General features: G+C 40.4%; 1 protein-coding gene across 7 annotated transcripts in view; it reads right to left on the reverse strand.

Moving 5' to 3' along the window:
• ANO2 (anoctamin 2) overlaps positions 1–24,091 on the reverse strand; it is a 245,212-nt gene that overhangs the window by 193,703 nt on the left and 27,418 nt on the right. For all 7 annotated transcript variants that reach the window (XR_002437744.1, XM_021393597.1, XM_021393608.1 and 4 more), the window contains 4 exons: positions 16,923–17,021; positions 14,884–15,032; positions 13,168–13,222; positions 12,332–12,380 (listed from right to left, as the gene is read on the reverse strand). Coding sequence is in view for 6 of the 7 variants with exons in the window: in XM_021393597.1 (XP_021249272.1) it covers positions 12,332–12,380; positions 13,168–13,222; positions 14,884–15,032; positions 16,923–17,021 (352 nt within the window). In the remaining variant the exon portion in view is untranslated. The remainder of the gene's footprint in view (positions 1–12,331; positions 12,381–13,167; positions 13,223–14,883; positions 15,033–16,922; positions 17,022–24,091) is intronic.

The raw sequence follows: 24,091 nt of genomic DNA on the forward strand, positions 1-24,091 counted from the left end.
ACATGCAAAATATCCTTATCCCTACATGCATTAATATAATAAGGAAATACTAATGTTTGGATCATGTCAAGTCCACTATTGAAAGCATTCTGTTTTTGGAAAGTTTGCAGCAGTTCATAGTTATGCTAGAAGCAAATATACCTATCGTGTATAACATCATAGAAGTGGAATCATAATCAGCCCTACACAGCTGTAAAAATCAATAAGAAAATGTATTTGAAGCGTTGTTACTTTCCTCCTATGATATCATGAAAACTAGAGAGCACTTCCAATATCACCATCTGTAGGAAAACACTCAGGCACAGGTATACCCGCCAGTTGGCGTTGAGCCCCAAGCTCCCGTCAGCCCGTGTGGGAAGCAAGTAACTCAGTGTGAGTTCAAACAGCTTCATTTATTAGGGCAACAGCCCTCCCTTATATAGCATATTTGTTTACAAGATAGGTGCCCCACAAATCTCAGGAGTGTCTCAAAACAATATAATTTCCCAGGCTATTTCTGAGCACAGCACACGTGGTTAACTACAAAGCATTACAAGCACTGCATTCCACACATACACAGCTTACTTCTTATCTAAGGCCATATCGTAAATCTTTGAGAAAAGTCAGCTACGGGCTACCAGGCATGCAATGTTCCCAACAACCATCCTACTTCCTATGCAAAATAAGCAACAAAATCCTAGGAAAACAGAATAAAGTCCTGTCTTAGGTCCCAGACAGTAGAAGAAAGTAAGCAGGCTTCCAAGCTGACAGAGGGAAAACATGTTCAGGAAGAGAGTCGAGACCCTTGTACCTGTTCAGGGCAGAAGGAGAAGCCTTCCCCTTGCCCCTGAAGTCTCCCTAACCAACAGACATGAAGCTCTGGAGATGGAAAGAGAAGAAGGTATGGACAGCGGTTCAGAACCACAAAAAGGCAACCATGTTAAGAAGACCCAAACAAGAACTCAAGTCACAACCAGTGGACTAAGAAAAGGTGAAAGGTCTTAGTAATTGGAGAGTCTGTGCTGAGGGGAACTGAGGCACCCATCTGCTGCTCAGGTAGTCTCTCTAGAGAGGTTTGCTGCCTGCCAGGGGCCTGCATCTGGGACATCAGGAAGAGTGTATCAGGTATGATAAAGCCAGAGGACTGTTATCTACTCTTGGTCTTTCAAGCTAGTTCACACGAGGCTGCAACTAGGAAATTAAAAAATATCTAAAAGGACTTTACATTGCTTGGGAATATGCTGAAGGGATCAGGAGTGCAGGTAGTGTTCTCCTCAATCCTTCCAAGCTGGAGGCTGGGATTAGGGCAGAAGGAAGAGAACGGACCAGCTGAATGAATAGCTGCATGGATGATATCATGTCCAGGGCATACGCTGCTATGATCTAGGGCACACCTTCAATAAACTGGGAATGCTGACATGGTATGGGACACAACTGACCAGGAATGTCAAGAATATACTAGGCAGCAAGCTGGCTAGGCTTATCAGCATGGCTTCAAACTAGATTTCACGTGGGAAGGGTATGTACTGCTGAGTAACATAGAAAGTCAGGGAACACTGTCGCTTTAGAAAGCAGCAGGGGAAAACATCAGATTTGATTAGGAGGGGTCCTCCAAGAAGGTAATGTGGCCAAAAGCCCAGCTGAAGTGCTTCTACACCAATGCATGCAGCGTGGGAAATAGGCAGGAAGAACTGAAAACCACAGTGCAATTGGAAAACTACCATCTTATTGCTATCATGGAAACATGGTGAGATGACTCACATAACTGGAATATCATGACTGAGAGCTATAAACTTTTTAGAAGGGATAAGCAAGATAGGAGGAGTGGGGGTGTTGCTCTCTATGTTAAGAAGTGGATAGACTGTAAAGAGCTGCCTCTGAGAAACAGTCATGAACAGGTTGAGAACTTGTGGGTTAAAATTAGGACCAGACCAATAACAGACATCTGGTGGTTGGGGTCTATTACAGGCTACCTGATCAAGGGAAACCTGTTGACAAGGCCTTCTTGCTTCAGATACAAGAGATGATGCACTTACAAGCTCTCATCCTGATAGGCAATTTCAGCCACTCAGATATCTGCTGGGAAAACAACACAGAGAGCTGCAAGCAATCCATGAGACTCCTGTAGTCCACTGACAATAACCTTCTGGTTCAGGTATTAGACAGATCCACCAGAGGTGAAGCACTGCTGGACCTGATGCTCACCAACATGGAGGAGACTTAAAAACGTTAAGACTGGAGGCAGCCTGGGCTGCAATGACCATGCCCTGGTGGAGTTCATGATCTTGAGGAACACAGGCCTGGCATAGAGTGGAGTCAGGACCTTGAGCTTCAGGAGAGCAAGCTTCAGGTTTCAGGAATTGTTGGATGGTATACCCTGGAAAACTGTTCTTAGAGAAAAACGAACAGAACAGATATGGCAGCACTTCAAGGAGACATTTTTGAGAGCATAAGAACTCTCCAACCCCCAGAATAAGAAATCACGCAGGCAAGGGCAGGAAACTAGCATGTCTGAGCAAGGGCATGATGGCCAGACTGAGGGGAAAAAAAAAGAATAAGCAATGGAAGCAGGGATGGGTGGCCTGGGAAGAATATAGGGATACTGACTGGTTGTGCAGGGATGGGATCAGGAAAGCCAAGGTGCAGATGAAATTGAACGTGGAGAGGGATGTGAAAAACAAGAATGGATTCTTTAGATACACTGTGCAGAAGAGATGGGCAAAAGAGAGTGTACCCCTTCTGATAAATGAAAAGGGAGAACTGACCTCCTCCAGGGTGAGGGAAGTGTTTGTCCCCTTCTACCCTGCCCTTGTGAGGCCCCATCTGGAATACTGAGTCCAGGCCTGGGGCCCCCAGTATAGGAAGGATATGGAGTTATTGGAGCGGGTCCAGGGGGCCACAAAGATGATCAAATCCCTGGAGCACCTCTCCTATGAAAAAAGGTTGAGGGCTTGTTTAGCTTGGAGAAGAGAAGGCTCTGGGGAGATCTCATAGTGGCCTTCCAGTACTTCAGGTAAGCTTACAGGCAGGAGGGGGACTGATATTTTACATGGTCTGACAGTGATAGCATAGAGAGGATTGTCTTTAAAGTAAAAGAGAGGAAATTTAGGTTAGATATAAGGAATAACTTTTTTACTCAGAGTTTGGTGAGGCAGTGGAACAGGTTGCCCAGAGAAATTGTGGATGCCTCATTCCTCGAGTTTCGAAGGCCAGGTTGGATGGGGCCCTGGGCAGCCTGATCTAGTGGTTGGCAACTCTGCCCGTGGCAGGGGTGTTGAAATTTGATGATCTGTAAGGTCCCCTCCAATCTAAGCCATTCTGTGAGTCTATGATTTTGTGAATGCTTGAAGAAATCTTTTGAGCTACTCAAGATGAGTGTTCCTAAGACTAGTGAAAAAGGAGAACCTTAGTGACACATGAAGCAAAGAACTTTTGGGGGACAGTTTCAAAAGACCAGAATAATTACTGAATATTGGTCAAATGTGATGTATAATCATATTCAGGCTGTAGTCTAGAAAGGTAAAGCATTTGCTTCTTCTCAAATGGGATCTCGAGTTGACTTAAGCTTGAAGGTGATCATCCTGGCTTTTTACCTTAGAGGAAAAAAAAACAAACAAAAACATAAGAAACTCACTACTAATTTTTTGATTTCTAAAGATGGCATTTATTACATTATAAACTAGAACAAACTATTATACAGAGATCTTTGAATAAGAGGCTAAAATGAAAGTGTTCTTATCCCTCTTATGTATCTTCAGATTTCTTCTTTCCATCTTTCTGTCACCTCAACAACTTAAGAGTTTGAACAACTTCTACACAATCTCTCTGGATCCTATGGCAAAGTGTCAGCTTTGGAGAATGGCTTTTATTTCAAAAAACTTCGTGTCCCTGCTACACTCAAGGCTTCTTGTTTTATCTGCCCTAAACATCCTTGTCTCCAAAATTCTGTACTCTAAAAGCACATACTTAATTGAAAAAGACAAAGGTGTTTGTTTTTTTTTTTTCTTTCATATAATAAAAAGCACGTAACATTTCTGTTTCAGGAAATAGAAATTAATCTATTTTCCACTCCAGCTGCTGTAACAAAGAAATCTGTTACTGCAGCTTCACCACACAGTTATACCCAGTCTATGCAGGAAACCATTATACACAGTACAGCAATTCTTTCCAAGTGTGTATGTCACTCAACTTGTAATGCCTCGTTTCTTTCCCTGGAAACTACAGCAAAGTACACAATAATACTATTTCACAGAGCAAATTCTCAGCTACAAAATGCTATTTTTCACCACCATTATCTAGGGATGAACAAGAGCCTGCATACCTCCCTCATAAAACTCTGCACCAGTGAAAGTGACCCTCAGCTTCACAGATGCTATGAAAATGTTGTTGCTGGGAAAATCTTGCCCGTGCAGTCCATCTTCTATTAGTCTGATCAGATAGAAGTCGGAAGGTGCTAAACCCAGAATGCACAGTGTGTAGGGTAGGACAGCCCAGCTAAGTTTGGCAATATCCTCCACAGTCTTCAAACTGATACAGGCCCTGGTCTTACTGTGTTGCAAGTATAAGGTTGTCTTCTTCCACAGTCTGAATCTAGAAGTTTGAGCCTTCAGCCTAGTCAGCATCACAACGTAGCAGTCAGAAATGATGCTTTGTCCTGGTTCCAGGAAATCCAGAAAGATCACTCCTTTCCTATCCCAAAAACAACTCCTCTGCTGCCATCTGTTACACAGCAACAACATTTAATGGAATATTGTTGGGAAGGTTTAAACTCTACCTCCATACCACCAACATCCACCTGTTGTGGGCCAATATAAAAAGGAGGCTTTAGGTACAGTCCTTATATGTATAAATACGAGGGCATAATATGGTTATACGTGTGTTCTTCAAGTCCTCACTAAACTTCTCAGCTCTGAATGTGCACATCAAGAAAGGCTGATTTCAATACAGTCTGTCAGACTTGTAAAAGAATGCAAGGATTTTCATTACATCATGGCTTTCCATTTTTATCATTTGTCTCTTCAAAATATTCCAAATTTTTTTATTTCCCCATTCTGTAGTCTCAGACACAAGCAACTGCATGTTAATTAAAAGGCCCTCGGTCAACCTTAAAGGAAGCATTATACCCAAGGAAATACCTAGGAATAAAATATTATATAAGAAAATCCATTCTTTATTCAATATCACTTGAAGGATAAATCCAGAAGGTTAAACTAAATTACAGGTAAACTACATTAGAGTGGTACTGTCAAACACCTCATTTGAACAAAAGAAGGTTAAAATTTGACCATTACATTTCAAGTATTTGGCATTTCTTTCTTCAGGTATGCTTAAAAACTATTTAGAAGCTTAGTCCCCTCTTGCTAAAATCTTTCTATAGAATTCAGCCACACTACTGCATTAGACAGTTTTCTCTGTAAAGTTTATGTCTTCAATGATCCATATTCTGGAATCTGGGAAGGAAAGGGCAGAGTGCAAGGCTGAATGTAAAGAGATACAACTGAAATAATGATCGCTACCCAAGAGATTCTTATTCAGATCAGGATGTGGCATTTAAACAAGGTTAGAACAAGGTCCAGTCAGGCAAATGTACACAGGCTGCCAAAGACTTTAAACTAACTCCTCCAGATGCTTTTCCTCCACACATCCTTCCAGCCACTTTGCCCCAAGCCTGTAGCATTGCATGAGCTTATTGCAACCGAAGTACAGAAGCTCATACATTCAGTCTCAGCCCAGCAATCCAGCTTACACAGATTCCTCTGTAAGACTTTCCTACACTCAGGCAGATCAACACTTCCACCTGTCTTGGTGTTACCTGCAAACTTACTGAGGGTGCACTCAGTCCTCTTGTTCGGATCATCAGTGAAGATATACATGGCTGGCCTCAGTACTGACCCCTGAGAAACACCACTAGTGACTGGTTGCCAGCTGGATTTAATTCCATTCACCACTACTCTCTGGTCCCAGCTGTCCAGTCAGTTCTTTACCCTTCAGAGAGTATTCCTGTCTAAGCCATGGGCTGACAGCCTCTCTGGGAGAATACTGTGAGAGACAGAGTCAAAGGGTTTATTAAAGTCTAGGTAGACTATGTCAACAGCCTTTCCCTCATCCACTAGGCTGGTCACTCGGTCATAGAAGGAGATCAGGTTGATCATGCATGACCTGCTGTTCACAAAGCCACACTGGCTAGACCTGATACCTTGTTTGTCCCACACATGCTGTGTGATTGCACTTGAGACTATCTGCTCCATGATCTTCCCCAGTACCAAGATGAGGCTGACAGGCTTGTAGTTCCCCAGATCCTCCTTCTGGCACTTCTTGTAGAAGGGCATTGCATTAACAAGTCTCCAGTCATCTGCGGCCTGCCTGGTTGACCAGGACTACTGGTAAATGATGGAAAGTGGCTTGGCAAGCACTTCCACCAGCTTCTTCAGTGTTCTTGGGTGGATCCCATCTGACCCCATGGACTTGTGATAGTCTAGGTGGAGTAACAGGTTGCTAACTGTTTCCTCTTGACTTGCCGGGGGTTTATTCTGCTCCCCATCACTGTCTTCCAGCTCATATGGCTGAATACCCTGAACACAACTGATCTGACTGTTAAAGACATAAGTAAAAAAGGAATTGAGAATGTCAGCTTTTTTCTCATACCCAGCAATAATGTTCCCTGCCACAGCCAACAAAGGATGGAGATTCTCCTTGATCCTCCTTTTGCTGTTAACATATTTGTAAAAATATTTTTTATTATCTATAACAATAGTGACCAGAATAATTTCTAGCCTTTCTAATTTTCCCTTTTCATATCCTAGTAAAATATATGATGATTGGTTTTTCCAGTGATATTTTGCCTGGTATCACAAAGAACTTTTCAGAAGCAGTTTCACTGCTTCCTAGGACTGACAGTTGTAGTTGGCAGGATTCCAGGGAATGTATCTAGAATTCTGAACTAGATACACATCACTTTCATGTGTCCATGTAAGTCTACATATAGCAATGAGCCACTGTAATAACAAGTGGCTTTCATTGTTATGTCTAACTGTCGCATATAGTTTCTGCTGCATGGCTGGGTGAGATGTAATGGAGGACAGCTTTTGTATTTCAGGCTCATTAAATATGATGCCTTCCGCTTCCATATTCCAAAGCCTTAACAGCCATGCAGGGATACTTTCCCTTGTTTTCTGCTTAAATCTTTGTACCAAGTCCATTAATTTAGCTGCCATGTAAGGGCGAGCTATGGTATGGATGGTGGGTTCAGCAGGTGGCCAACCTTCAGACGTTACCCTTTCTGGTCTCCCTTGAAATGTTTCAGTTTTTTGGGTTACTATCAGTCGCATTTCTAGAGGTTCCAGTGGTATCAGACTCTATAGTTGAATCTTTTTGGTGGTCTCATTAGTATTTTCTTTCTCATCTATATTTTTTGGTTTATTTGTATCTGAAGGATTCTGTTGATCTGGGTTCCAATCACCTTTTTTAAGGATACAGCCCTTATGCACTTTATGGGTGTATTTCTACCTGTTGTTTTGGTATGTTGCCCCATTAACTATAAGTTTGTACTCTAGTTGTTTAGTTTGAGCAAGTAATATCTTGTTTTCTTCTCTTAGGTTTTCTTCTGAGGATTGGCAGAAACTTAGTGGCATTAACAGTGGCCACACTACTATTGAAGCAGACAGCTATCTTTGGTTGTCAAAACCTCCTTTCCTAATTTTTCAAGATATCTGGCCATTCTAGATGGCAATAAGGAGTTACCTTCATCACTCCTTCATGGGCCCTGTTTTTCTGCTATTTTCACCACGGAATTCCATGGGGACCCTAGTAAGCCCAGAAGATGTCCGGGTAATTCCCCTTCAAGGGAGCTGGATTTCCCCACTGCAGGATATCCTTTAAGACACTCATAGTTGGATGTGGAATCTATTCCCTCTCATGGTGTGATGTGGAATAACATGGAAGAGTTGCATTTATAAGGGAGCTAGGAATGAAATAGGCAGTTTATGAGGAAAATTTTGAAGGCCCTGACCCAGTAAAATTTACAGCTGGGATGAGAGATTTGATTTTATAGCAAGCTCCCTCCCACCAATACAGTACTCTAATAGCCATTCTAAACCCTTTAGTAGCTGCAGATGCAACAATCCAACAGGCAGCACAAATAGTGGCTGACTTAGGAGAGATAGAACGCCTAAGATCTAGGGGAAAATTATGTTTTGTAGAATCCAGAGAAATTTGCCCTTGTAAACTAATCCAAAGGGCTAAACCAATTTTCACTTACATGGGAGGGCAGGCAGTGGATCATTCAGGTCATACTCCAAAGGTACATACGTTTGCCAGCCTTTTGCCACAATTTGATGGCATATGATTTGGTGGGGTGGAATAAACCTGATATGTCAAATTATATCGCTATATCGATGACCTAATGTTACTGTCAACTTCTTTGGAAATGCTTGAAAAGGCTGTAGGCTCATTATTGGCCTACATGCAAGAGAAAGGATGGGCTATTAACACACAAAAAGTCCAAGGGCCCACATTATCAGCCAAGTTTTTGGGTGCTATTTGGTCAGGGAAGACTAAAGTATTACCTAATGCCATTATCAACAAATACAAGGATTTCCAATACTATCCACAGCAAAACATTTACAAGAATTCTTAGGTATCTTGGGATACTAGAGGGCATTTATACTCCCTCTTGGACAGATCCTGAGGTCCTTGTATAAACTAGCTAAGAAAGGCCAGTTCTGGGACCGGGGACAGATGGAACAAGAAGCTTTTCAACAAGCAAAGATAGCTGTCAAACAAGCTCAGGCATTCAGTGTATTTGATCCCACTCTCCCCACCGAACTAGATGTACATGTGACCTAGGAAGGGTATGGCTGGGGACTGTGGCAGTGTCAAGGTTCCGTTTGGACACTAACTAGGTTCTGGTCTCAGGTGTAGCACAGAGCAGAAGAAAGATACAGCATCACTGAAAAACAATTATTGGCTACTTATTCTGCAAAGCATGTGAGCCAATAACACAAACAGCAAAAGTAGAAATAAAAACAACACTACCTATTCAAGGGTGAGTGAAAGATCTGATGAATTTTCCTAAGATTAGGTGGCCAAAGCTCAAACAGCGGCATGCTGGGTTGCCTGTCTGGGACAGCGCAGTCACTTGTCCTCTTCATCATTAAAAGAAGCCCAGTGACGTATCACAGTGATGCACACAGATAAACTACTGTCACTCCACCAGAGAGGAATCCTGTACAGGAGGGAAAATACCAATTCCAAAAGATGCCTGGTACACTGATGGGTCTGGCAAGGGGAATCCAAGTAAATGGTGAGTGGTTGCATACCATCCCTCAACCGAGATAATCTGGTTTGAAGAAGAGGATGGACAAAGTAAGTAGTTAGTGGGCTGATCCATGAGCAGAGTGGATGGTCATAAATGACCTAGGAACCAGGTGACAGTGCACTGAATATCTGCTTGGATAGCTGGGCTGTCTACTGAGGACTCACACTTTGGATTGCCCAGTGGGCTGCTCAGGACTGGACTATCCATGCCCAATCAACCTGAGGCAGAAACATGTAGCTGGATATATGGAATGTGGTTACGCAAAGAATAGTATGTGCCAACCATGCATACAGACATCAGCCCATGCAGTCACTGAGAAATGATGAAGCCAACACACTGGCTTGGATTAGGTGGCTGGATGACTTGTCAGCAGAGAACATTGCTAAATGGTTACATAAGAAATTACAGACAAAAGACAATGTGGGCAGCAGTAAAAGCATGAGGGCTGCCTGTTTGAATGTCAGATATCATCCAGGCATGTTATGAATGTGAAGCTTGATCCAGAATGCAACTGAAACCTCTGCCAGAGGCAACAGCCCACCACACCAGAGAACACAACACCTTGCAGAGATGGCAGATCAACTATACAGGTCTCCTCCCTTGGCCTGAAGGGGCCAGGTATGCCTTGACCTGCATCGATACAGCAAGAAGATTAATGCAGGCCTATCCAGTACCACAGGCAAATCAATCCTACACCATCAAAGTGCTCACCAAACTGATGGTGACATATGGTACTCCTCAGGTTATTGAGAATGACTAGGGAATGCATTTCACAGGTGTGACAGTACAGAAATGGCCAAAGAAAACAACACTGAGTGGTGATTTCACCTGCCCTGTAATCCAGTGGGAGCGTGCCTGATAGAGCAGTACAATGGCATTCTAAAGGCCTCTCTGAAGACTGACTCCCAGTTCCTGCAGAGGTGGACCAAGGGACTGCATGAGACACTGAGAGACTTAAATGAAAGACCCAGAGATGGTCAACCCAGTGCCCTGTGTCTATTATAAACTACTTGGGCTTCCCCACTTAGGATTTAAATTAAAGGAAATGATGCATTTCTAAAACCCCAAGTTAAAACAGTAAATAATCTTCTGCTCCCTGTCCCTGAAAATCCAGAGCAAGGAATGCACAAGGTAAAGTGGCCTTGGGAAGTGTAAGTGAGATAAAGTGTTGTGGCCTGCTTGCACCATGGGGTAGATTATCAGAAGACAGGAGAGTGGTAACCCCACAAGTAATCAGAACATGGCCCTCAGAAATTATAATACAAACCCCAATTTTTGTTGTGAAGGGGACACTAATTATATCACTGGCAAATCAGAACCACTCCTTTAATACCTGATGTAGTTATTCAGCTGTCAATATCAGGCCAAAGGGTGTGGTGAAATGGGGAAAAAGCTAGGTTAAAAGTTATGTGCCTTCATGAGGCACTGAATCGGCAGCTACAGACCTGGCCTTGCTAAGTCAGGTTTTCACTGCCAATTACTGATGCTTTTTTATATGTAAGCAGTTATTTTACAGACGGCAGGCCTCCTGCTTCTCCAAGTAAAACTGATAGCTACCCTATCTCTGGAATGCAAGGCAATCAGCTGGAACAGTACACCACAAGAATTAATGAAGAAGCAGTGGATTGATGAACAGAGTTGCAGCTGATAAGATGGCTGGCTAGACCTAGTCAGCATCTTCCAACTCGAACCAGGTCAGGAATACACAGCGAGGGACACTGCAGCCTTCATCAGAAATGACCACCAAACGACCACCAAGAAATACCACGCAGACATAACAGGATTGAGACCCGGGGCAGGGAACTCACTGTAATAACCCAACCTTTGTTTGGAAATCTAATGCATATGTAGCAGCTTGTTCTTTAAGTATCTGCCTTTCTTGTCATTTGGTGTGCAGGGTATGAGGGGATGACCCCCCTGCACCCAGCATAGGTGTGCAGCACTAAATAAACATACCTGCTTTATAAGTACTCCGTAGTTATAGAGTTTGATTCCACACGTCAGTGGTACAAAAGGCCTGGACGTGACCCTGTCCAAGCAGAAATTTTGACCCAGGACAGAAATACAGCATGTATTTCACTGTGCCTCTTTTAGTACCAATTAAACATTTATTTTACTCCCCCGAGATCTGCAGCCTACAAGACCACCAGTAGGAGCACCATCACAAAACTCCTATGTGTTCCAGTGTCACTCCATTCTGTCCTTTGGTGACATCTGGTGATGGACTTTTTAACTGACTACTTTAGAACAGACCCTGCAACAGCTGCAAGATCTACACATATGGATAGCTGAATTTGTGGACTTTTTTTTTATTACATTTTGACAAGAATAATTGATTCAATATTGTAATTGAAATGTATGAATGTGTTCAATCACTGTTCATGCTGTGAAAGGGTGGAGTGTACGGGAACTGTTATGACATGCCCTGAACTGATGATTGAACACCTGGTGAAGGGGGCTGGCCCAGGAAGATCAGGTGCAAACAATTTACCCGCACTTTCCCTGTGACTGGAAGGGGTGGACCCAGGCTCCTGGGCTCATTTAAGGGTTAGCCTCCGAAGGCAAAATGCCTTCTGGACAAAGGTTACTTCTTGAGAAGGAGTGGTCTATGGCCAGAGAATCTCATTACCAGCTGAGTAAGTCTGCCTTTTTCTATATATGATTATTGGTTTTCCTAATGATACTTTGTCTGGTAGTGAAGAACTTTTAAGAAGCAGTTTTGCTGCATCCTAGGACCAACACTAGTAATGTCCCTGACCTGGGCCCCAGAGAGGCAGTAGACTTCCCTGTGAGTGGGGTCCTGATGGAATATTGAGCCCTCTGTTCTCTCAGAAGGGAGTCACCTATGGTAATTACCCTGCTTTTATTCTTGGCAGATGCAATCTTGAGGCATGGTAGCATCTGACTTGACATAGAAAGCCCTCTGGAAGGACATTCTTCAGTATCCTAACTTACCTGTTCTTCACAAATATTCACTGAGATACTTAAGCAATTCCTTTAAAAAAAAAAACTTTTATAGTTATCTTCCCTTCTTACCCATGCTGTTTCTGGTCTTTGTAGAAGTGCGCTTCAAAATTTCATGTACCTGTGGAAAAGAATAACAGTGATATAACCTGAAAATTGTCTTTTTAAATTATCTTCCTTATGGAGGGAGCAGTAAAAATGAAACTTTAAAAATTAGAGACTGCTATTGCTAGTTAAAACCTAGCAATGATACAGCAATTCTTACTAGTTGATTTTCTGGCACTAATGTAGAGGCTGCGTTCTGCTGTGTCACATAGTTATAAAACTAATAATGTAATCCAACTCTGTTTTTTTTTTAAAAAAAAAAAGTATAACATTTAGAAATATAACATCAAGCTGCACTTAGAAGTAATCAGTATATACACTGTATCTATGAAGCCAAAGTGTATATGGCAAACGTAGGATGCTGGAGAGGAGTTGCATATCATTCTTAAAGAGAAATCCTGCCTTGCTAACCTGTTGGAGACTAAGTAGGATGTCAGGAACAAGATAAAAGGCCTCTCATCGAAGACTACCAGAGCAAGTAAATTACTATGGACTGTTGAGGAGGTACTTTCATGGAAGAAGATCTGGTTAAACAACAGCAAGTAGAGCATGATGGCAACTTTTAACAATGGACTTGAGTCAGCAGTACATCCTTCCATAGCATATACTCTCACCAAGCTATATGGACTACTGTGTAGCTTCAGCAGAGCATTTCTTACATATATATGCCTTCATACATATGCCTGCTTAGTGCTTTATAGGAAAAGAGAAATTAATAAAGTGATGGGATTAGCAGTCAATGCTGTTAAAACAAATCTCATTCAGCACAAGAAGTCAGTTATATGTTACTTTTGCTTACTTACTATTCGACTGCGGGTAGCATTGTTAAAAAAAGTGTCTTTATCTCTGATGTTATACCTAAAAATGTTGAGAGAAAAAAATCAGGTATTTTTCAGAATTGAGTGAGACAATATCAAGATTTTGATTTAGAATTAACTTACAAACCACAGTAAGGAAGATAAACAAATGTTTAAAGGAAATGCGGATGAAACAGTACTGCATGATATATTGTGCCCCTTCATTCAGAATTCTACCAGAACTGCAGTAATGGTGGGCACAAAAAGTACGTAAAAATTAACTAATGTAAAATGCCTTTCTTTTAAGGACAACATTTATTTTTTTTACACAAACTGACATTTCAGTCTTTTCCTTACAAAATACTCTCAACCCTATACAATTCTGTGACAGTTTCAACTTGCCTAATGCAGATGCTCATTACTCTTCTCCAGGTGTCTGGAAAATGTCAGTCAACATTTCACTTGCTTTAAAATAACAATTCTACTGGAATCATCATTTGTGAAATTAGCCTTCCCAGTTTATTCCCCTCAATCGCTTTTTGTTGTATTTCGTTTTAATAAAAATTTTCAGAGAGGACAGTAAATGATGTGATATATTTTTTACTGGATTTAATTTTTCAGACATAAATACAAGGGGAAAAAAAGGAATATTTAACATCAAACTTGTCCCAGTTGTATTATTCTGAGTAAAGGAGGAAGCATCAAGAGTTTCTTATCTTCAAATCGCTAGCCAAGTTTTATATAGTCGCTCTGAAAGTAATGCCTCCTATTTATTTCCATGGAAACTACAAAAATAACAAGAGCATAACAACACTATTTGATAAAATGAATTCTTAGATACAAAACACTATTGTTCAACATAGCCACCACTGTTAACTATGTATTTTTGCCAGCAATGAACAAGGCCCTGCATGCCGGGCTTGTAAAAATCTGCGTGGCTGCCCAGAACAAGTTTTGTGTTTTATGTTGCTGTTGACTTTGCTGAAACACACGAACCATCACCTCACTGTGCTGATATCCACTGTTTCATCTCCATGAATGTTCAGCAAGTGCTGATGAATGTCAATGGGTTTAATTTTTTCCACATGGAAGAATTAATTTCCACTCTTTTACTTCATACACACTTACGTGACAGATACTACTTTGCCAGATTGCACCTCTGCTGCCATTTGTTGTACGGCAACAAAATCTAATGGAATACTGGTGGGAAATTTCAACCTCTACCTCCATACCACCAATATCTGCCTCTGATGTTGTGGGCTAACATAATAAAATAGGAGGCATTACTTTTGGAAGAGATCTCATACTACAGTAAATCTAGCAAGAGGAAATATACTACTAAATTTCTATTTACTTTTTCTTTTCTCAAAAGAGTCATTAATGTTACTATCCTGTTAACCACAAATTTGTTGCTATCTTTTTTCATTAGACATTACATTCGCATTGTTCATTACAAGAACATAGTTACCTTATTTTTTTGCACTGCTTCAAGTGCCTTATCTAGCGGAAAGAAGAACATTGACAAAATTCTTTCCAACTTAGATTTCTGTTAATTCTCTGAAACTGAATTCAATGTCAATACATATTTCCTCAGAATTCCCAGAAATGCTGGAATCTTATCAAATTTCTGCTTTTTGATTGAAAATCTCTTATAATTTATCATCTATTTATGTCATTTTTTTCTAGCTTCATTCATTGCTCTTTACAATTTAATGTACTCACAAATGCATTTTCTCTCTGGAAAATGGGTAAGACAGGTTTTTCATCTTGGTATCTTCTTGTGGAACCTGGGGTTGCAGAGGTCCAGTCAGTTTGCACCATATTTCACTTAACTTTTTGACTATTCCCCCTTCTTCTTTGATTTCATACATCTGAGTAAATAAAATGTTGCATATGAAGATGACTTCGAAAAATACACTAAAATGAAAAAACACCATTTTATACACACATTTATTCATTATTTAAAATAAGCACCTTAACATAAATTCTCACATAAGAGCAAGCACCTGAATCTGCAAAGGCTTCAGTTCCAAGGACACAAGCTTCTTCCAGAAGAAAACTCAGTGTTGAATTTTTAGTACAAGAAAAATCCTTACTAACTTATCTCAGCTAGGAGCTGCAAGGGTATGATAGAAAGGTAGAGCAATTATTTTGACTTTGTAACTCTAACTGGAAATAGGGGGGCAAATAAAGCAAGAAAGAACTTTACTCACTGCCAATGACACTGCTAAGAGTAAATATGTTATTTCTGGGTAATAATTGCTAGTTTGGTCTGACTTCACACACATACACTTGCCATTACAAGTGAGGACGTCTGGCTCATGGCTTTATAGCAATTCCAAGGACATAGGTTTTGTTGATTCAGATTGATGTGTTGAGCAACAGAGCCTCCCAGAGATATGGAAGTAATTTTTTCCTGAACTACAAATGACCTTACCGAACGTGTTTATCTGCAGTCTGGTTAATCAAATTAAGTAAATGAACTATATGTAACATCTGAATGAGTCTATGACAAAGTATTTTTATTATCATTTCAAGTTGAAATTATATTAAGCACCTTAGTTAAGCACCTTAAGGCTTCATAATTTTTAGATCATCTTGTCCTCTACCTTCAGCACATTCTCAACTTTTTCAAAGGACTGCAGTTAGGTTCCTTAGAAACTTAGTCATTCTTAATCTGACAGTATTTGAGGGGATTTATTTTCTTGTTTTGTTACACATCTAATTATATTAGATGTATCTAATATGTTCCAATGTGGTGCATTCTCGTTCATCAAAAGTAACAGTTCAGTCATAGACTAGACGGAATTATACAGGTAGTTGAATTTGCTCAGAAGGCACCTTTTACTAGAACATCATTTGTCCTGAAAGATGTTTTAAAATTGCATGTTTCAATAGACTTTTTTGCAACCAACTTGTCATGTTTAGAGATGAATACTTTCCACTGAAAATGCTTTATTTATGGTTTTATTGGATGTTTAAATAAAAATAATATCACAGAAAAAACATATTGTGCTTTTAAAATAAAAGAAAAAAAGAATTATTCTTTTGTTGTTACTGGCTGATTTTTTTTCAGTTTTTATTGCTAAATCTCTCAAATACAAGGTTTCAGTTTTTCAATAACAGAATTTTTGTGCCGTGCTCACTGTATTTAACTGGTAATATTTGATTTCTTCAACTGAGAAAAAATAAATATAAAACCAGAAAGGAAATTTATAGTAGCTGTCCAAACCCTACTCATTTTCAGAGGCTGATTACAAGTAAACAGTTGGGGGATGGGGGAATACACAATAGAGTAGAATGTGCAAGACTAGCTTGCCCAAATCTCAAACAGTGATAGATAGTAACACTCTAAGATGTGGACACCCTTTGCTGGGTGAAAACAACTGACAGGTAAAAATCAAAACACTATGGACATGCCTTCACCTCACGTTTGAAGAAAGTTCCTTGACAAAATTCTGAATAGCTACTGCCTTCTGAGCTTCAAATCCCTCCTCAAAACTCCCCTCTGTCATCACTCTACAGAACATGTTCTGCCAGGCAGCTGCCTTTGGGGCCTTTGAAATCCAATCAAAAATTCCTATCTTAAATTCAACTCTGAAAACTAAATCATCACAAAATAGTAAGGTGAAAGAATTAGCATTACATGTTATTTGGAGTAATTTTAAATAATGTACCTCTAAGGGCTTCAAAACATTTATGTTTCTGATCAATCTTCCTCCAGACATAAAACTAGTTGATAGAAGATGGAAGATATTTACCTTTTTAGTGGGCATTTTTATTTTAAGGAGTTCCGCTTCTCGACTAAGTACTTGCCAAGGTGCATGAATACGGACAAAGTTCAATCCTTGGCTCTTATTCTGAAATATGTAGTGAAAATAACGGATTTCAATATTATTGAACAGAATACAGTAATCAGGTTTCAAGATGGCATATCCAACTAAATCAAGCAACAGAGAGCAATCACAGTGAATAACCAACTTCAATTACAACAAGGATTAAACGTGACCTTTTCTTTAAAAGCTGAATCATCTAATGTGTGGGTGCCCAACCTTTTGGCTTGCTTGGTCCACACTGAGAGAAGAGGAACTGTCTTGGACCACAGGTAAAATACATAACATAGTTAATGTATATAAGTTAAAATACTTCTATATTTTTTAATTAAAACATAAAAAAGAGAGCAACACATAGAACTACTGAGACATTTGATGTTTTTGTGAAACTAATGTATCAGTCTTGTTCAATGGAAGCGGTTGCAGTTCTTATTGCTCATCAGTGATTTCTGATGAAATCTTACTCTTCCTGTACGATCTTGAAAATAGTTGTTCACAAATGTACGTACTGCAAAAAAATTGATGAAATGAGTAAGGCGTGATTGTGAAGCGAGGGATATTTTTATCTGGTAACATAGGTATCTGGAAAGATAAAAGTATAATAAAGAGATAAGATAAAATTTTCGAGTTGAAAATCTAATTGCAACTCTACACATTCAGGTTGAAAATTTGCAGGTAATATATTTATGTCAACTGAAAGTGGAGTTGCAAATATACCAAAAAATTGTTTATTATTTTGGCAGTCTTGAAACCCATTCTCAAATTCATTTATCAAAACAGAAAGCAAGCTATTTTTTTGCTTTTCACAAGACTGTGTTTAGTCAATATATCCAAATACATAAAAGCTATTTGTCAACACTGCACTGTGCCCATCCTGTGTCCTGGTTTCACCCCAGTCAGTGCCAGTTGCACACCAGTGGTTTGGTTGTTGCTGAGGGATGGGTGGACACCCAGGGCCAGGAAGTGCCAGGCTTCTTGGCAGGAAAGAGACACCACCATGACAGTATGGAGCAGGGGGTGGGTGACAGTACAAGCTGTCCTGTGGGCTGCAGGTTGGGCGTGTCTGATATAATGCTCTAAAAGCCAAATCTTCTACTGCTCTGAAAGCCATGAAACTGCCTGCCTACAGTGCAACTGTATGTGCACCACAAAGATGCAAGGTTTTGGGAATCATCTGGATTTGTGAATCATCTGAACCAGAAACCCCCGAGCAATAGGTTCTACATTCAAAATATTTTGAAAGTTACATGGCTTCATTAGTGGACTTTCATGCCCATCTGAACCAGCAAAGACAAAACATCTCTTCTGCTCTGCACTTGACTTTAAGAAAACTGTTCTTGTCCTACTATTTCTTGGATACCTCATCAGATCAAATCAGTTGATCTTGTTCATTAAACAGGATTATATTTTCCGCCTTACATATCTACAGCTGCATTAGCATACCCAAACAAAATCTTTGTGTTTAGATTCTGAAGAGAAACATGTGCCTAACAAAGGTATGCATAAATAGCTGGCTATGCTGTGCAGAGGCAGAAGACTATACAAGAGAACACCTGCTCAGCCAGTTTACCTTGATGTTTGGGTAGTATATGTGAGCTACATAAAGGCATTCTAAGATCAGAAAGCAGCACCGCTGACAAAATCATAAAATTTAAAATGCTGGCATGTTGGTACAGACTTTTCCTCAAGGCACACAAATTAATGTTCATTTATTTATTTATAAATTAGTAAGTTTTTCAGATGAATGCTCCCTATTGGAATAAAGGGATATAATTTGGGAAGGAGGTTAGAAAGAAGACACAAGGGAAGGATATGGAAGTGAACAGGAGGAAACATGAAAGGTGTAATATAGAGCCAAGGAAGTAATGCTAAGATTAATGACTGTTGTTTGGTTTTGTGCTTGCCAAGGCTTTGTTGCTAGGGCAGATAGTCACTTCTCATTTTCCCACCTGTATGAGGGTAAGGATAAGGACCTGACCTTCTTCAGGGGAGCATGAACCTCTAATTTCAGTCCCTCATATATTCTGAAATTTAGCAGTGATACAAGACAACTCAGGCAAATTTTTCCAGCTTGACAGAGGACATAACTGTGTTTATGGTTTTAAATGTGAAACTCGTGTGGCCCCCTTGGGAGCAGCTGAAAATAACAAGTGTGAGCAGTTGCAGATAACTAGAAAACTGCCTTCTAATCACTAACTCTGCAAAGCTGGGAACATAGGACGTATCTATAGAGACTCAACATGTTCTGTTGGAAATTCACTTCAAGTAAGTATTCCTTCGCAAAACTTTAAGAAAACTTATGAATTTTAAGAAAAATTTTAAAAAGGGAAATGATAGTCACACTCTAAATATACTTGTAAACCTAAAAAACACTGCAGCACTTTTACCTCAGACATGCCTCTCCTCTCAGTCACAGCGATTAATTTTGTTTTCAAAAAAATTTCCAGATGAAATTGTACCACACGACATCGGTGTCAACATTCTAAAGCCAACATTTTATCTTTTCAGTATATATAAATTTTAAGAACTTCATGTAAACATCATTCATTTGCTAAACATTTCATGATGCTTCCTGATTGGAAAAAAAAGTTCTATAGAAATTATTGAAATATTATCTCTTATTTCACTTATGGCTGCATCATGAATCACAAAGATTACTACACCACTTTTAGTTAACATTTTTGCAGTGGAAATATGCTATTTTAAATAGTAGAATGAATTGTAGATGTCTCTCTCATCAATTCACTGGAGGATTCAGATTTAAGAGAGGGAATGAAAAGGAATAAGCACATACTCAGGTAATCATTCATCAAAAATGTATTAATAACAGATGACACTTTAAATTTCAGTTGTTAAAAATCAGGAGGCTTCTCAGCTTTTGGCTAAAACTAAGCATATGTCCTATCTCTGGGGCACTATGTTCCAGGTTGGCGAGAAGAGAGGCAGAATGATCTAATTGGTTGCTTCCAACTCTATCTTATATGACTAGACATGTTGCAAAGAAAATCAGTCAGATAAATTGAGAGAAAAGACCAGATGAAGAATATGATCTTTGTATGTTTGAACAAAAAAATATTGGAAAGTTGTGCTGTTCATAAACTGATATCAAATGCTGAGGAATCGGAACTTTAAATTTTTTTAAAGCCTTAAAAATCACAGTATGAAACTGAGATTGTTTTAATAATGACTAATGCCTTTGTTATTCATTAATGTTAATAAAGTAATGAAAGCAGGAAAAGGTAAATCTTGTAGGATGTTATGAAGTACAGAGTAGTAGAATGCTCAATAGTTAGCTTGGGATTACTAGAACCATGTTTCCCACATCTTCCTCTATTTTCCTAACATAAAAATTTATCTAATAAATTCAACATAAATTTGAAAGCATCAATTACATGTCATATTTCAGAGGACAAATAATCTAGATTTGTACTGAGCTACTGAAGTAAAAAAACTATACCAGTTAATCCTGTATTAAGGTTCCTTTCCTTACCTTTCAAGCCTTCACCCGCAGCATATCAAGTCATTTGCTTGCATGCCCATTTTTGTCATTATCATTATGATGACTGGAAAAGATCTATTCAACTTGTTCCCTGAGGGTTTATTCTACTGCAAACATTAACAAAAGTTACAACTTGTTTTTCTCATTGCCAGAGTGGATTTATAACTGTCTATTGGAAAAATCCACCAGACAGTGTAATTTGGTTAAATCACCTGAGATAATCAAGGTGTGTGTTTGTGAATATAATTCATTCTTTAATGAAAATCTGTTAGTCTTCAATCTTTAAAACTAATAATCAATGTTGCTTATTATTTATACTCTAGATGTAGCTCTAAAGTTAAGTGTTCTGTTGGCTTACATTATTGTTCTCTGATCACTCACTTGCCATTTAATATAGCCATCTTTAATTGTTGATATTTTTTTCCACTTACATCTGTTGTCCTACAGGACAGTATTCTTGGTGCTGCATTATTCTGTCTCCATCACTGCACTTCCTGATCTGTGTTACAAAGTTCTTCTATTAAGTTTCAAGACTGAAAGTTTTTCAACAATTTGGCTCTAAATTCTTGAAGATATGAGGTCTGCTCTGAAAGTAATGCCTCCTGTTTTATTATGTTAACCTTCAACATCAAAGGTGGATGGTGATGGTAGAGGTTGAACCTTCTCAACAATATTCTGTTACATTTTGATACTGTGTGACAGATGGTAGCAGAGGGGCAGTCTGACAAATTGCCATCTGACGTAAAAGGGTGTACGAAGCAAAGATCATAGAATCTTAGAATCATAGACTGGCCTGGGTTGAAAAGCACCATAATGATGATCTAGTTTCAACCCCCCTGCTGTGTGCGGGGTTGCCAACCACTAGACCAGGCTGCCCAGAGTCACATCCAGCCTGGTCTTGAATGCCTCCAGGGATGGGGCATCCACAACCTCCCTGGGCAACCTGTTCCAGAGTGTCACCATCCTCTGTGTGAAAAACTTCCTCCTTATACCTAACCTAAGCCTCCTCTGTCTTAGTTTAAAGCCATTCCCCCTTGTTCTATCACTATCCACCCATGTAAACAGTCGCACCCCCTCCTGTTTATACGCTCCCTTCAAGTATTGGAAGGCCACAATGAGGTCTCCCTGGAGCCTTCTCTTCTCCAAGATAAGCTCAGTTCCCTCCACCTTTCTTCATAGGAGAGGTGCTTCAGCCCTCTGATCATCTTAGTGGCCCTCCTCTGGACCTGTTCCAAGAGCTCCACGTCTTTCTTGTGCTGGGGGCCCCAGGCCTGGACACGGTACTCCAGATGGGGCCTCACAAGAGCTGAGTAGAAGGGGGACAATCACCTCCCTCTCCCTGCTGGCCACTCCTCTTTTAATGCAGCCCAGAATACAGTAGGCCTCTGGGGCTGCAAGCACACACTGCTGGCTCATGTCCAGCTTCTCAATGTGAAATTGAATTCCTGTATGAGGAAAAAATTGCACCTATTGACATTCATCACCACTTGCTGAACGTTCACAGAGATGAAACAGTGGATGTTAGCACATCGAGGTGGTGGTTGTTGCATTTCAGATATGTTGACAGTGAAATGAAAGATTAACCATGTCCCAGATGGCTATGTACAGCTGTCACACCACAAAAAAAAAGAACACCTCAATCAGCTCATCTGCACAAATTGGTTAATGGTAGTGACTATGCTGAAAAAGTGTTTTGTAGCTGATAATTTGTTCTATCATATAATGTTATTGTGCTCTTTGTATTTGTTGTTGTTTCCATGGAAATAAATAATAGACATTACTTTTGGAACAACGTATGTATATCTTGGTTATTTTTCTATTTTGAAAAGTATTGGACCTCCCAGTTTCAGTAAGAATCACAGAATTGTGGGGATTGGAAGGGATCTCAAGAGATCATTGAGTCCACCCACCCCACTAGAGCAGGTTAACTACAATAGGTCTGACAGGTAGGCATCCAGATGGGTCTTGAATATCTCCATAGAAGGACACTCCACAGGCTCTCTGGGCAACCTGTTCCAATGCTCCATCACCCTTGCCGTAAAAAAGATCTTCTACATGTTAGTATGGAACTTTCTATGTTCAAGTTTTAGGCCATTACTCCTTGTCCTAATGCTACACACCACTAAGAAGAGCTTGGCCACATCCATTTGCCTCCCTCCTCCATTTAGATATTTATAAACATTTATCAGATTCCATCTGAGTCTTCTTTTCCCCAGGCTGATCAGACCCTGGTTACTTAGCCTTTCCTTGTAAGGGAGATGCTCCAGACCCTTAATCATCTTTTTGGCCCTCCACTGAACTCTTAGGAGATCTCTATCTTTTTTGAAATGGGAAGCCCAGAACTGGACACAGTAGTCTTAACGTGGCCTCACCAGGGCAGAGTAGAGGGGATGGATCACCTCCCTCCACCTGCTGGCCATGCTCTTTTTAATGCACCTCAGGGTACAATTGGCCTTCTTGGACAGAAGGACACACTGCTGGCTCATGGCCACCCTGTTGTCCACCAGGATCCCCACGTCCTTCTCCACAGAGCTCCTCTCCAGCAAGTCATCCACTAATCTGTACTGATGCATGTGGTTATTTCTCCCCGGGTGCAAGGTTCTACACTTGCTTTTGTTAAACCTCATCAGGTTCCTCTCCACCCAACTCTCCAGTCTGTCCAGGTCTTGTTGACTGGTAGCACAGCCTTCAGGTGCGTCAGTCAATCCTCCCAGCTTTGTATCATCAGCAAACTTACTAAGGGTGGACTCTATCCCTTCTTCCAGGTCATTGATGAAGATGTTGAACAAGACCGGACCCTGAACCGACTCCCGGGGAATACCACTAGTTACAGGCCTCCAGCCAGACTCTGCACCACTGATGACAACCTTCTGAGCTCTGCCAGTCAACCAGTTCTCAATCCACCTTACCATTCAGTCATCTATTCCACATTTTCTAAGTTTCATGACAAGGATGTTGTGGGAGACAGTGTCAAACACCTTCCTGAAGTCAAGGTACACAACATCCACTGCTCTCCTCTCACCTATCCAGTTGCGATGACATCACAAAAGGCTATAGGATTGATCAAGTATGTTTTCCCCTTTGTGAATCCATGTTGACTACTCCTGATTAACTTATTTTCTTCTACTTTTCTGAAGATAGCATTCAGAACAAGTTGTTCCATCACCTTCCCTGGGACAGAGGTGAAGCAGACTGGCCTGCAGTTGCTGGGATCCTCCTCCTTGCCCTTTTTAAAAGCTGAGTGACACTGGCTCTCTTCCAGTCTTCAGGCACCTCTCCTGTTTGCCAGGACCTTTCAAAGATGATAGGCATTCAGTAACTGCCTTCTAATGATCTTCTGTTACAAGAGCACCCACCTCATTCAGCAACTGGCCCGCATTTTCCCTAGTCTTCCTTTTACTGTTGACATACTTAAAGAAACCTTTCTTGTTGTCCTTGGCCTTGACCTCCCTCACAGATTTAATTCTAAATGGGCCTTGGCGTTCCTTGTGGCATGCCCTGAAACTTTCCTATATTCCTCCCATGTGGCCAGACCCTTTTTCCACGTTCCATAGGCTTTCTTCTTCCATTTGAGTTTTTCCATTTGCTCCTTGCTCAT

Source organism: Numida meleagris, chromosome 1, assembly GCF_002078875.1.
Source record: "Numida meleagris isolate 19003 breed g44 Domestic line chromosome 1, NumMel1.0, whole genome shotgun sequence".
NCBI lineage: Eukaryota > Metazoa > Chordata > Aves > Galliformes > Numididae > Numida > Numida meleagris.